The sequence below is a fragment of the Pipistrellus kuhlii genome, unplaced genomic scaffold, assembly GCF_014108245.1.
Source record: "Pipistrellus kuhlii isolate mPipKuh1 unplaced genomic scaffold, mPipKuh1.p scaffold_m20_p_31, whole genome shotgun sequence".
NCBI classification, from domain to species: Eukaryota; Metazoa; Chordata; class Mammalia; order Chiroptera; family Vespertilionidae; genus Pipistrellus; species Pipistrellus kuhlii.
This window is the reverse complement of record NW_023425531.1, coordinates 1,013,880-1,026,925: the sequence shown is the minus strand read 5'-3', so window position 1 is coordinate 1,026,925 and position 13,046 is coordinate 1,013,880. Positions and strand designations below refer to the sequence as shown.

The 13,046-nt window shown below is 47.0% G+C and overlaps 1 protein-coding gene across 1 annotated transcript in view; it reads right to left on the bottom strand.

Moving 5' to 3' along the window:
• Nucleotides 1-5,157: 5,157 nt before the first annotated feature.
• The window catches only part of LOC118731566 (phospholipid-transporting ATPase ABCA3), a 246,857-nt gene continuing 238,968 nt past the window's right edge, over nt 5,158-13,046 (bottom strand). Inside the window, exons 31-32 of the mRNA XM_045589342.1 lie at nt 5,667-5,740; nt 5,158-5,301 (exon numbers count right to left, since the gene is read on the bottom strand). Coding sequence (XP_045445298.1) covers nt 5,188-5,301; nt 5,667-5,740 — 188 coding nt within the window. The 3' untranslated portion in view covers nt 5,158-5,187. The remainder of the gene's footprint in view (nt 5,302-5,666; nt 5,741-13,046) is intronic.

Here is a 13,046-nt window from a genome sequence, read left to right as displayed (position 1 = left end):
CATGGTAAAATTTGCTTAACATGTAATGAACCTAAAGCAGTCATAGTTTAGCACAAATAATTAAAATGTAAAAGCTATCAAGACTACATTATAAAATTTCCTAAAGCCTCCTATTATTTAAATTAAAAAAGGGGGTGACAGTGGAAGAATATCATGTGAAGAAAAATATCCCGTGAGTAAATAACATCTAAAAATTTGTACTTTAGGAAATTAACCTTCATTCGAAACACTAACAGCAAGATACCCATGAAAATACACACATGGTGTCAAAATAAGCCAGAGGAAAATCATTTTGGCGGGGGGGGCGGGGGGGGGGAATGAAAAAAGATCCCAAGTCAAATTTATAGAAAAAATCCCTTTATTAACTTTTGGTCGAGAATATGTTTGTATATTTTCAGAAAACAGCTCCGAGACCATCTGGATTCTTGTAACAGAGAGGAATAGACAGAAGTGCTCCAGCCATGAAAACAGAAGAGAAACAATTCAGAGATGAAAGACGCTGACAACCCCTCACCACACCAGCAAACAGCAGCTGCGTGTTGCTGAAGGATGCCCAGGACCAAACCAGAGATGGTCGGACCTGCATCACCACCATTTGTCTACCAACCAGATCTGAAATATCATGGCTGACATGTATACATAAGGAACTGTTTGACATTGAAATTGGGACTCAAAAGAACTGTTGGCCCAGAAAGGAACTCACTACAGACTGATTCATTTGCCTCTCAGCATAACCATTATAGCTTGTCTCAGTTTCAGTTCTTACAAGGGTATTTCTTGGATAACATGATCTCACACATCTAGAGGAAATAATGAACAACATAAACTGATGAACAAAAACAGACTCAGAGAAAGAGAAGCAGCGATCAGACTCTCAAACCTTAGAGGGAAAGTAGGGGAGTGTGGGAGTAAGGGGAAGAGATCAACCAAAGGACTTGTGTGCATGCATATGGGCCTGGCCAGTGCCCATGGACAACAGGGAGGTGGGGCATATGTGGGGAGGGGTTTAGGATGGGAATGGGGGGATGCGGCCAGCTCCGCCTCAGGACCTAAAAGATGTCTGGGGTGATGGTTGGAGGGAAAGGCAGGGTTGGGGGTCCCTGTGCTCCTCTGCTTCAGGTGGTGAGGGGATGGGGTACACACTTCAGGGTGCTTTGCTCTGAGGGGTTAGAGGGGCAGCCCTGGGCCAGGGTTCGGGGCAGGGCTCTGCATGGAGGACCGGGAGATGGAGGACCGGGGGCTGTAGGACCGGGAGATGGAGGACCGGGAGATGGAGGACCGGGAGATGGAGGACCGGAGATGGAGGACCGGGAGATGGAGGACCGGGAGATGGAGGACCGGGAGATGGAGGACCGGAGATGGAGGACCGGGGGCTGGAGGACCGGAGATGGAGGACCGGGAGATGGAGGACCGGAGATGGAGGACCGGAGATGGAGGACCGGGAGATGGAGGACCGGGAGACGGAGGACCGGAGATGGAGGACCGGAGATGGAGGACCGGGAGATGGAGGACCGGAGATGGAGGACCGGGAGATGGAGGACCGGGAGATGGAGGACCGGAGATGGAGGACCGGAGATGGAGGACCGGAGATGGAGGACCGGAGATGGAGGACCGGAGATGGAGGACCGGGAGATGGAGGACCGGAGATGGAGGACCGGGGGCTGGAGGACCGGGAGATGGAGGACCGGGGCTGGAGGACCGGGAGATGGAGGACCGGGAGATGGAGGACCGGGGGCTGGAGGACCGGGGGCTGGAGGACCGGAGATGGAGGACCGGAGATGGAGGACCGGGGATGGAGGACCGGAGATGGAGGACCGGGGCTGGAGGACCGGGAGATGGAGGACCGGGGGCTGGAGGACCGGGGGCTGGAGGACCGGAGATGGAGGACCGGAGATGGAGGACCGGAGATGGAGGACCGGGAGATGGAGGACCGGAGATGGAGGACCGGGGCTGGAGGACCGGGAGATGGAGGACCGGAGATGGAGGACCGGAGATGGAGGACCGGGGCTGGAGGACCGGGAGATGGAGGACCGGGAGATGGAGGACCGGAGATGGAGGACCGGGGCTGGAGAACCGGGAGATGGAGGACCGGAGATGGAGGACCGGGGATGGAGGACCGGAGATGGAGGACCGGGGGTGGAGGACCGGGAGCTGGAGGAGCCCGGGGGCTGGAGGACCGGGGGCTGGAGGACCGGAGATGGAGGACCGGGATGGAGGACCGGAGATGGAGGACCGGGAGCTGAGAGGGAATCGGGAGATGGAGGGCCGGGAGATGGAGGACCGGAGATGGAGGACCGGAGATGGAGGGACCGGAAGATGGAGGACCGGAGATGGAGACCGGGAGATGGAGGACCGGAGATGGAGGACCGGAGATGGAGGACCGGGAGATGGAGGACGGGGAGATGGAGGACCGGAGATGGAGGACCGGGAGATGGAGGACCGGAGATGGAGGACCGGGAGATGGAGGACCGGAGATGGAGGACCGGGAGATGGAGGACCGGAGATGGAGGACCGGAGATGGAGGACCGGGGGCTGGAGGACCGGAGATGGAGGACCGGAGATGGAGGACCGGGAGATGGAGGACCGGAGATTGGAGGACGGGAGACGGAGGACCGGGAGATGGAGGACGCGGAGATGGAGGACCGGAGATGGAGGACCGGAGATGGAGGACCGGAGATGGAGGACCGGGAGATGGAGGACCGGAGATGGAGGACCGGGAGATGGAGGACCGGAGATGGAGGACCGGGAGATGGAGGACCGGGAGATGGAGGACCGGAGATGGAGGACCGGGGCTGGAGGACCGGGAGATGGAGGACCGGGAGATGGAGGACCGGAGATGGAGGACCGGGGCTGGAGGACCGGGGATGGAGGACCGGAGATGGAGGACCGGAGATGGAGGACCGGAGATGGAGGACCGGGGATGGAGGACCGGAGATGGAGGACCGGGGCTGGAGGACCGGGAGATGGAGGACCGGGGGCTGGAGGACCGGAGATGGAGGACCGGAGATGGAGGACCGGAGATGGAGGACCGGAGATGGAGGACCGGGAGACGGAGGACCGGGAGACGGAGGACCGGAGATGGAGGACCGGAGATGGGGCTGGAGGAACACTCACCCCTTGAACTTCTCAACAGGCTACCCCTGCAGGGCTCGAGCTCCTCCACCAACGCCCAGTCCAACGCACTGCACATCTCCCTCCGCCCCACCCCTGGGACATGCCTCCCAGCACGTGCCCTCCCCCGCCCCTCCCTGACATCCACCCTCATCCCTCCCCCACCCCCATTTCCACCCCTACCCCCACCCCTACCCTGACCCCATCGGACCCTGAGGCCCCACTTGGGCCCCTGCGCACGCGGCTCGGTGTCCCCTGCACACCTCCTCCCGCCCCCCAAGTCCACAGACCGGGCCCACCCCACCCAATGGCGCCTGGGGGCGTGAGGGGGGCGGGTAAGGAAGGCGGCGGGTAACGGCAGGGCTCAGGTCCGAACGCTGAGCCGCAGGTGCCATGTGGGCCTCGGGGCCAGGCGCTGGGCTCTGGCTCCCCGGCCGGGCTCCAGAGGCCGGGGCGCAGGCCGGACGGGCCCCATGGCTGCTGAGGGCCTTGCTCTGGGGTCCAAGCAGCCTGGGTACGATCCCTCCTCCCCTCCCTAGGCCCGTCCCACCCCCATTGACGGGCTCCTAGGGATCCACGCAGGGCCCCTGCCTCTGATCTCCATCCACCTCGAGAAGGGCTTCCTGTGGGCCAGGCCAAGCCCTGCGTCCGCCCGAGGGCATGGCCGGTGCTGGCCGGTGGGAACAGGCCGCCCAGGCTCTCAGCATCCCCATCCGAGGAGCCAGAACTGCACCTCCTCTCCACCTGCTTCCTCCTGGGGACGCCCGCAGCCACAGGCTGCTCTGCCCTGCGCCCCTTGGCCAACCTGTGCGGTGCTCAGAGAGGACCTGAGGCACAGGATTTTGTGTTTCTTCTGGAAGATGAAGAGAGAGCTGGGGGACAGTGCGAGGGACCGCCAGGGTAAAGGAATGTCTTAAAGGGCCATTGATGAAGCCAACTGGGAGACCAGAGCCAAGAGCTACTAAATAGCTTCTCTCCCTTTGAGAGGCAGCTAGCCGGGACAGATTCTGCAGTTACTGAAATGGCTTTGGGCGGCCAGTGGTAGTATGGGAATGGGACTCATACGAGTTGCTATTCAGCTAAAAACTAGAAGAGAATACCTTTTGGATATCGTCTTATACTCTAAGACTGAGACAATGAAAACCTCCAACAAGCCAGACTGTGTTGAGTGTCTGCCTCCCTGGTGGTCAGTGTGCATCATAGCAACTGGTCATTCCACCCCTCAGTCATTTGCATATTAGGATCTTATTATATAGGATACTTAGCATGAAGCACAAACAGGCAACTCTCTAGTCTGAGCACCCCACCCATTGGCGTTGTAAGGATTATCGGTCATTTTGTTGCAAGTTTCAAGGTACCCCTCGCCTGGTATTTGGCTTAGCATGCAAGGTTTCGAGCTCCCCTTGTCACTGAGTGTTGTTAATCTGTCTTGGCAGGCCTCAGGACTACTTTCGGGTAATAATAAGCCCCCTCTCCCGCCTTAGTATCTATCTATCCTACCTAACAATCCAGTTTTTCCTCTTTCCTTCTTAATCAGAGGTAGGCAAGAGTAGAAAGGAAAACATTCTATTTTCAAAGAATGTTTTGCTTTATGTTCTTGGACTCTAAATAGTCTTAGTACAAATATCTTATTTTTGGTATAAGATTGGTGAGTGTGTGTGTGTGCGCATGTTGTTCCAGGCATTCTTCTATTACTCATAACTCAAAAAATAAATCTCATGGTCTTCCAGCTGTCCCATATAACAGCTCCATCATTTCTGAATGTTTCTGTTCAAACATGCAGAATTCTCAGAAATAGCTTGTCCCCACCTTGATGAATGCTGGTCTTACATATATTTCTAGGGGAGAGAACATGGGATCACCACATGTGATTTGCACATGCTGGACTCACAGGCTGCCAGGTAAATCTATGAAGAAGGGGCATGTGGTCCTTTGAGGGCTCTTTATTGCATAAACACATTTACACCAGCATGCACACGCACAGGAACGCCCTCTAGTGTCCAGAAGAGAGCGGCCTAAGAAGACAGGGGCTGCGGATGCAACTGAATCTCATGGCACCTCCTTGTGGTCATCACGTCAAATGTTATCTTGGTGAGCAAAGGTCAGGAAGACCTGATCCAGTGTTATCTGACTGGCAGAATAATCTTCCAAGTTGAATTGCTCTTTTATTTTCTCCAAAGTACCAAACACCTTCAAGGACAGAAAAGTGCCGTCACCATTTGCTGTTCTCCCCTCCGGCCCCACCCAAACGAGCCTCTCCTCTACCACCAGCCGCTGCGAAGTTCATGTTGGGGAAAGGCACAGAGGGGCCATGAGGACTTGGAAGAACATCATACTGAGAACCTGAGAGGAAGCAGTTCTCTGTCCCATTCGGTGGATGGACATGGGCTAGCAATGGGATATAGGGAGCAGAAATGGAAGCAATTAAAATCGAGGGTGTCTGAACAGTACCCGCGGTCTCTACAGCCATTACACATGCTTGGCTGGCAAATATTTCCCCATCATTAGTGTTCTCTTAACATGTGATGTTAGAATGGCATGAGTTCTACAGTCACCTTTGACCAGCTATTGTCCTTGCTGGGAATGTAGTAGGTAAGGATCCATTGGTTCTCCTGCTTTAATTGACTACCTAAAAAAAAGTAAATATATTACACATCAGTGAGTAATCTTGCAGATTTAATTTAAAATTGCCAAGATATTGCTACATTTATTTAGTTATATATAATAGATGACATTATGACAAAGGTAATATGATCAAATAGCCCACTCTCTTTGACTTATATGACATGGTTCATTCCTTTCAGCAGATTTGTTCCTTAAGAAATACCTTTATCATGTTAAGTTTATAATAATTAATGGTGGCTTATAGTCACACACACAAAAAATATCAGCTCACATACCCAGTGAATGAAACCAAGCCTTCAGAAATCCTAATGTTACTACTAGTAGACTTCATTTCTAAACATGATGCTGAGCATATGGGCCTGGAGGGTGTGCAGTGTGTCTGTGTGAGGAGGACGAGTGGGGTTCAGTGTGCTCGCTGGGGAGGCGAGCAGGACAAGGCCTCCTTGCTATGATTACACACCATGTGGGAGGGGCAGTCATTCATGTACACCACCCACCCGAGGCTGTAACTGTTTCTTATTGTTTCCTTTACAGGTAAGAAACCATTTCTAATTTAGAACTACTAACTGAGATATTCCCACTTAATGCATACTTGCAGATTATTGCAAATTGGATTAACTGGAATTAAAATGTGTTAAAGTGAAAAAATACATATTTACAATGATGTGTGGCTTTTCTTAATAAGAATGTTAACACATGTATTGTCACCGTGATCACATAAAGCTCTATTTTTGCCCATTGAAATACTTCAGATAGTTTAATGAGCTATTCAAAGCAAATGCTGATGAAACCACCTCATTTAGGTCAAGTAATAGGAACTCAGATAGTTCCATGTGCCACTTCCAAGCCTCCGGCCCCGTAAAAACAACCAATGCTGTCACTGCCATTACAACTCTTCTTTTTTAATCTTCTTTTTAAATGTCTTTTTATCTATGCATGTGCCCCTAAAACTTCAGGCTGAACCTTATATGAATAGGATCATGTAGGATATATTCTCTTCTTTCTGCTTCTTTCATTCAGTGTGTGTAAGATTCATTTGTGTGGTTGCATCTTGCTATAATTAATTTATTTTCCTTTCTAAACTATAATCTGGCTTCTAAATATTCCACAATTTATTTTTCATTTAGCCACTGAAACTATAAGAATATTAATCTCCAAAAGACTGCAGTCTTTTTCTGATGTTTCTTTGTCTGCTTTTGTTTGGAATGTATTCATTTGCTTCCTTTTTTTGCTTGTCTGTGCTTATTTCTATGTATTTGGAAAACAGTGACATCTTTCATTCTTTAAGGAATGGCCTTGTGTAGGAGATAAACCTTATCATTCAACCTTGCCCTAGCTCTTGACTGTCTCTTCAACCTTTGTGATTATTTTACTAATCTGATTTATTCTTTTTTTTTTTAATACTTTTTTATTGACTTCAGAGAGGAAGGGTGAGGGAGAGAAGGATAGAAACATCAGAGATGAGAGAGAATCATTGATTGGCTGCATCCTGCATGCCCCCTCCTGGGGATCGAGCCCACAACCTGGGCATGTGCCCTGACCAGGAATCAAACTGTAGCCTCCTGATGTGAAGTCTGACCTCAGGTTTGAGCTCCAGGATAACTAAAGGAGTCTTTTTCACAGGCAGACTGTGGGTGTGTCTCTGTCTGCTATCTGTGTTTAGGTGTGGTCACCTGCCCTGGGTGTAGTCACCAGGCTAGGGGCCCAGGAACTCAAGCTCCTATGGTCACCAGGATAGTGTGATCAAGGGAAGTCCCTGTGTGGACTGAATCCACAGATTCACTGAGGCTGGAGAAAGGTGCCCACAGCCTTCACGATGCAGAGGAACAGCACCAAAAAGACATGCCTGGCCTGCACTCCCACCTGGGCTGGCAGGGAGAGGGAGAGCACAAAAGTGGCAACTTTCATCACCTCCACTTTCAAGCAAATCTCAACTGGCCACTGACCCTCTAGTGCTTTAAGATTAGCAAATAGTAAGAGTTCCTTCTTTTTTTTTTTTACAGCAGTGGCATTTCATTGTGTAGATGCACCATAGTTTTCTTTTCTAATCCACTCATCTGCCGATGGGCACTTAGGCTGTTTCCAAATCTTAGCTATGGTGAATTGTGCTGCTATGAACATAGGGGTGCATATATCCTTTCTGATTGGTGTTTCTAGTTTCTTGGGATATATTCCTAGGAGTGTGATTACTGGGTCAAATGAGAGTTCCATTTTTAGTTTTTTGAGGAAATTCCATATTGTTCTCCACAGTGGCTGTACCAGTCTGCATTCCCACCAGCAGTGCATGAGGGTTCCTTTTTCTTCACAACCTCGCCAGCACTTGTCATTTGTTGATTAGTTGATGATAGCCATTCTGACAGGTGTGAGATGGTATCTCATTGTCATTTTGATTTGCATCTCTTGGATGATTGGTGACTTTGAGCATGTTTTCATATGTCTCTTGGCCTTCTGTATGTCCTCTTTCAAAAAGTGTCTTTTTAGGTCTTTTGTCCATTTTTTGATTGGATTGTTTATCTTCCTTTGACTTTTCTGTAAATTTTGGAGATAAAACACTTATCTAAGATAGCATTGGCAAATATGTTCTCTCATATTTCTTATTATTTTGTTGATGGTTTTTTTTGTTTGTTTGTTTGGGTTTTTTTTTTTGCTATGCAGAAGCTTTTTATTTTGATGTAGTCCCATTTGTTTATTTTCTCCTTAGTTTCTATTGTTTTAGAAGCTGTGCTAGCAAAGATATTGCTTCAACATATGTCTGATATTTTGCTGCCTATGGATTCTCCTAAAACATTTATTGTTTCCCATCTTATGTTTAAGTCCTTTATCCATTTTGAGTTTATTTTTGTGTATGGTGTAAGTTGGTGGTCTGGTTTCTTTTCTTCCTTTCTTCCTTCCTTTCTTTTCTTTTCTTTTCTTTTTTTTTCCTCCATGTTTTTGTTCAATTTCCCCAACATCATTTATTGAAGAGACTGTCTTGACCTCATTGTATGCATCTGCCTCCTTTGTCAAATATTAATTGAGCATAATGGCTTAGGTTTATTTCTAGGTTCTCTGTTCTGTTCTATTCATTGGTCTATATGTGTTATGCCAATACCAGGCAGTTTTGAGGTCAGTGGCTTTGTAAAATAGCTTGATATCTGGTAATGTGACCCCACCAACTTTGTTCTTCTTTCTTGGGATTGCTGAGGCTATTCAGGATCTTTTTTTATTCCAGATAAATTTTTTGGAGAGTTTGGTCAAGGCCTGTGAAATATGTTGTTGGTATTTTAATGGGGGTTGCATTGAATATGTAGATTGCTTTAGGTAGTGTGGACATTTTAATGTTATTGATTCTACCAATCCATGAACATGGTATGTTCTTCCATCTGTTGACATCTTCCTTTATCTCTTTTTTTCAGTGTCCTATAGTTTTCTGAGTACAAGTCTTTTATCTTCTTAGTTAAATTTATTCCTAGGTATCTTAATGTTTTTGTTGCAATGATAAATGGAATTTTTTTTTAAGTTTCTCTTTCTGTAAGTTCATTATTGTTGTATAAAAAAGCCATACATTTATGGGTGTTAATTTTGTATTCTGCTACATTGCTGAATTCTTTTATTAAGTCTAATAGTTTTTTGATGGAGTGTTTTTTTTTAAATGTACAATATCATGTCATTTGTGAATAATGACAGTTTTACGTCTTCTTTTCCAACTTCTATGCCTCTTATTTCTTCTTCTTGTCTGATCACTATGGCTAGCAGTTCCATTTCTATGTCAAACAGGAGTGGTGAAAGTGGGCATCCCTGTCTTGTTCCTGTTTTTAGGGGAAATGGTTTTAGTTTTTGCCCATTGAGTTTGGCGTTGATTGTAGAGCATTATGTTAAGCAAAATAAACCACTCAGAGAAAGATAACTATCACATCATCTCATTCATTTGGGGAATATAATGACTAAATTAGCTGATGAACAAAAACAGTGCCAGAGGAAAAAAATATTTTAGAATATAATAGAAGTAATCCTGTTATTTGCAGGTTTTTTTATATTTCCTATAAATTTTATGATATTATACCATGTTAGTACAGTTTTGGTAATATTAAATTTTTTGTAAAATATTAATGTTTATTGCATATAATATTATTATATTTAAAATCATTTTATTGGAATATTAATGGACTATCTAAATGATGGGTAGAGATGTTCATGAGAAAGTTCCAGGATATATAGTTGACCAGATCCTTCTGGGCACTGAACAAAGAACATTTCTATTGGGAGAAAGGAGGCAAAAGTGGAGGTATCACTCAACTCAACTTTCCTTCAATATTTGTCTAGATGTTGATTACAATTAAGTAGATGGAATTAAGAAATATTAGTAGGAATCAAAAATCCACTGCACAATCTGTGATGAGTTGACTTAGTTTTGCCAGCAATTTCCTGATCCTTGTCTGTAAACACTATTTACCAGCCTCTTTCAATGGATTCTGTGTAGACTTGGATACTTCCTTCTCAACTATCTCTTGTTCACTTCGTAAAGTTCAGAACTAAAGAAATCCTTTAGGAATTGTTACAGACACTTACCTGGACTAGGCTGATTTCATTCTTCTATTGTGGTCATGGTTTTGGTACTTATACTTGGAAAAATCCAATAAGCATCAATTTTCACCCATTGCATGACACGTTAGTAAGATCAATTTTTGCCTAGAACATGTTCTAGAATAAAGGGAGTGGCCACAGGAAGGCCACAGTCTACCATAGTGCCTAGAATTATATCATTATTAATATAATATTTGATGCTATAAAACCTTATCCTTGTATAAAGTGCATGTATTGCCCAACTCGTTTACTCACATCATTTCAGTTAATCCTCATAATAATTTTATGCTTAAAATAATTATTTATATTTTTATAGATAAAGAAACAAAGGCTGGCAAAGGAGAGTATAAGTGACTTGTTTAAAGACACCAATGAAGGTAGCAGATCTGAGACCTGAACACTTTAATTCCAAGGCCACACACACACACACACACACACTACAAATAAATATTCACACATAATCCACACACCTCTCAAACTGCTGCTGCCTTTGCACCAGGTCCCGCAAAAGAAGTATCTTAGATCCCACAACCCCACCCCCTAGACATAGCCTCATTGGTTTCCAATGTAAAATGTTCTGGAGGTCTCCTCTCTTCAGTGCAGGTCCCAAGGCTTGGAGAACTCAGTGTGGGCTCAGCCTCTTGCTCCTCAGGCAGAAGCTCTGCGCATGGGGATCCTCCCCATTGTGGAATCCCTGCACCAGGGTTGGTTTCGGTGACTGTGACTCTGCCTCTCCCACACATCTCAATGTGGCTCTTTTATTCCTTGTGTGGAAAAGCTTTCCAGCTAGGCTTTAGTCTTTTTCAGCAGAAATTGTTCCATACATAGCTGTAGATTTAGTCATAATCTTCCATTTTAGACCCCAGAAAAACTTTAGCTTTAGGATTTGTACTGTAGGGTTCCCTCTTTAGAGTGTTCTGGGTTGTATTAAGTCATATGACTTCTCAGTGTAGACCTTTCTCTGGTACTTTCTGTTATCTGCCTCAGTCCAAACCTAAATTAGGGATGATCTTCTCGACAGAAGATTGCTGTGTGCTCCTGTTTGCAATTAGAGGGTGCTACTGACCACTCACTAGATACCCCTTCACATGGCCATCTCAGCATGAGCTCCCCAGCCTGGATGTCATAGGCACTTCATAGTCCCTATGACCAGCAGTGAGGAATTGTTTTCCCATATATATGTTCTCCACATCTGCTTTACCATCCATTTCATATAAATTTTCTGATCCCCATTTTTACTGTGTAATTAATCATACTATTTCCCCTTGTCTAGAGATACACTTCTGACTCCTTAGGCTGACACACAATGGGAACTTCTGTGATATTTTGCTCAACCTAGAAAATTAGAAACTAAGATTTAAAAAAACAGAATTATTAAGAGCCTTGCCATGTCCCTGTTTTATGTTTAGGAAAGAGCAACAAAGGAGAGAAAGAGTTTTTATCTCTGGTATTGTACCATGTAGGCAGAGAGAGGTTTATTGATTTTAGCATACAGAAGCAGATCTGTTCTTTTAAAAAAGTATTTATTGTTGAAATAATTTCACATGGACCCCTTCTACCTACCCCTGCCCCCTGCCCCCTGCTCCCTGCCCCCTGCCAACAGATCTGTTCTTGAAAGGAGAGAAAAGCCTATTGCTTCTTCTTTGTACTGTAATATCATGTCCTGGCTGATACCAAAGACCACAGTTACATGCTCAGCTGGAGGGAAAAAGCCTTCAAACTTCACATGATGTTATATAAAAATTAGAGGCCTGGTGCATGGAATTTGTGCACTGGAGCAGGGGTCCCTCAGCCTATCCTGTGCCCTCTCACAGTCCAGAACCTCTTGGGGGATGTCTGCCTGCCGGCTTGTGGCTGGATGGCCTTTTGCTGCTGCATGGCCTGCTGCTTGAACTTCAGCAGTTGCTGCACATGCAGGGGCTGGGTCACTGGGGTGCGGGGTGGCCTGACAAGGGGCTTGTGGTTGTCTGCAGGACAGCCACGCCCCCTGGTCAACACCAAACTGTTTGGCCAGCAAACACCATCAACTAGGTGAGTCAAATGCAGAGGCAAGCTCACCCTGAGTTCCCTGCGCTTCCCTGAGTCACTGGTTTGTTCTGACTGACTGGACTGACTGCCTCCTACAGAGAGTGGCACCGGGATTGGACCTAAGCCAGCAGTCGGACATCCCTCTTGCAGTCCAGGACCCATTGGGGGATTAGCAGTGCATCAAGTGGCAGGCAGCCAAAGAGGAGCCTGAATCAGGGCTAGGTGCCATGCCAGTCACATTCATCCCAGCCTGTGGTGTCTGTTTCTGCCACTCAATGTTGTTGTGGAGTCAGGAGAGGCTCCTGCCATGGTAGCTGCATTCATCAGCTGTGAGTCCGGCTTCTGGCTGAGTGGTGCTCCCCCTATGGGAGTGCAATGACCACCAGGGGGCAGATCCTTCATTGAGCATCTGCCCCCTGGTGGTCAATGTGCATTATAGCAACCGTTCATTCTGGTCATTCTGCTGTAATGATCACTTAGGCATATATCCTATATAACAAAGAGCTAATATGTAAATTGACCATCACTCCAACACACACGATGGCCATCCCCATGTGGTCAAAAATGGCTGCCACAAGATGGCCAGCAAAGGAGGGTAGTTGTAGGTGATCAGGCCATCAGGGGAGGGCAGTTGGGACGAACCAGGCCTGCAAGGGAGGGCAGTTGAGGATGATCAGGCCTGCATGGAGAGTAGTTAGGGGTGACCTGGCCTGAAGGGA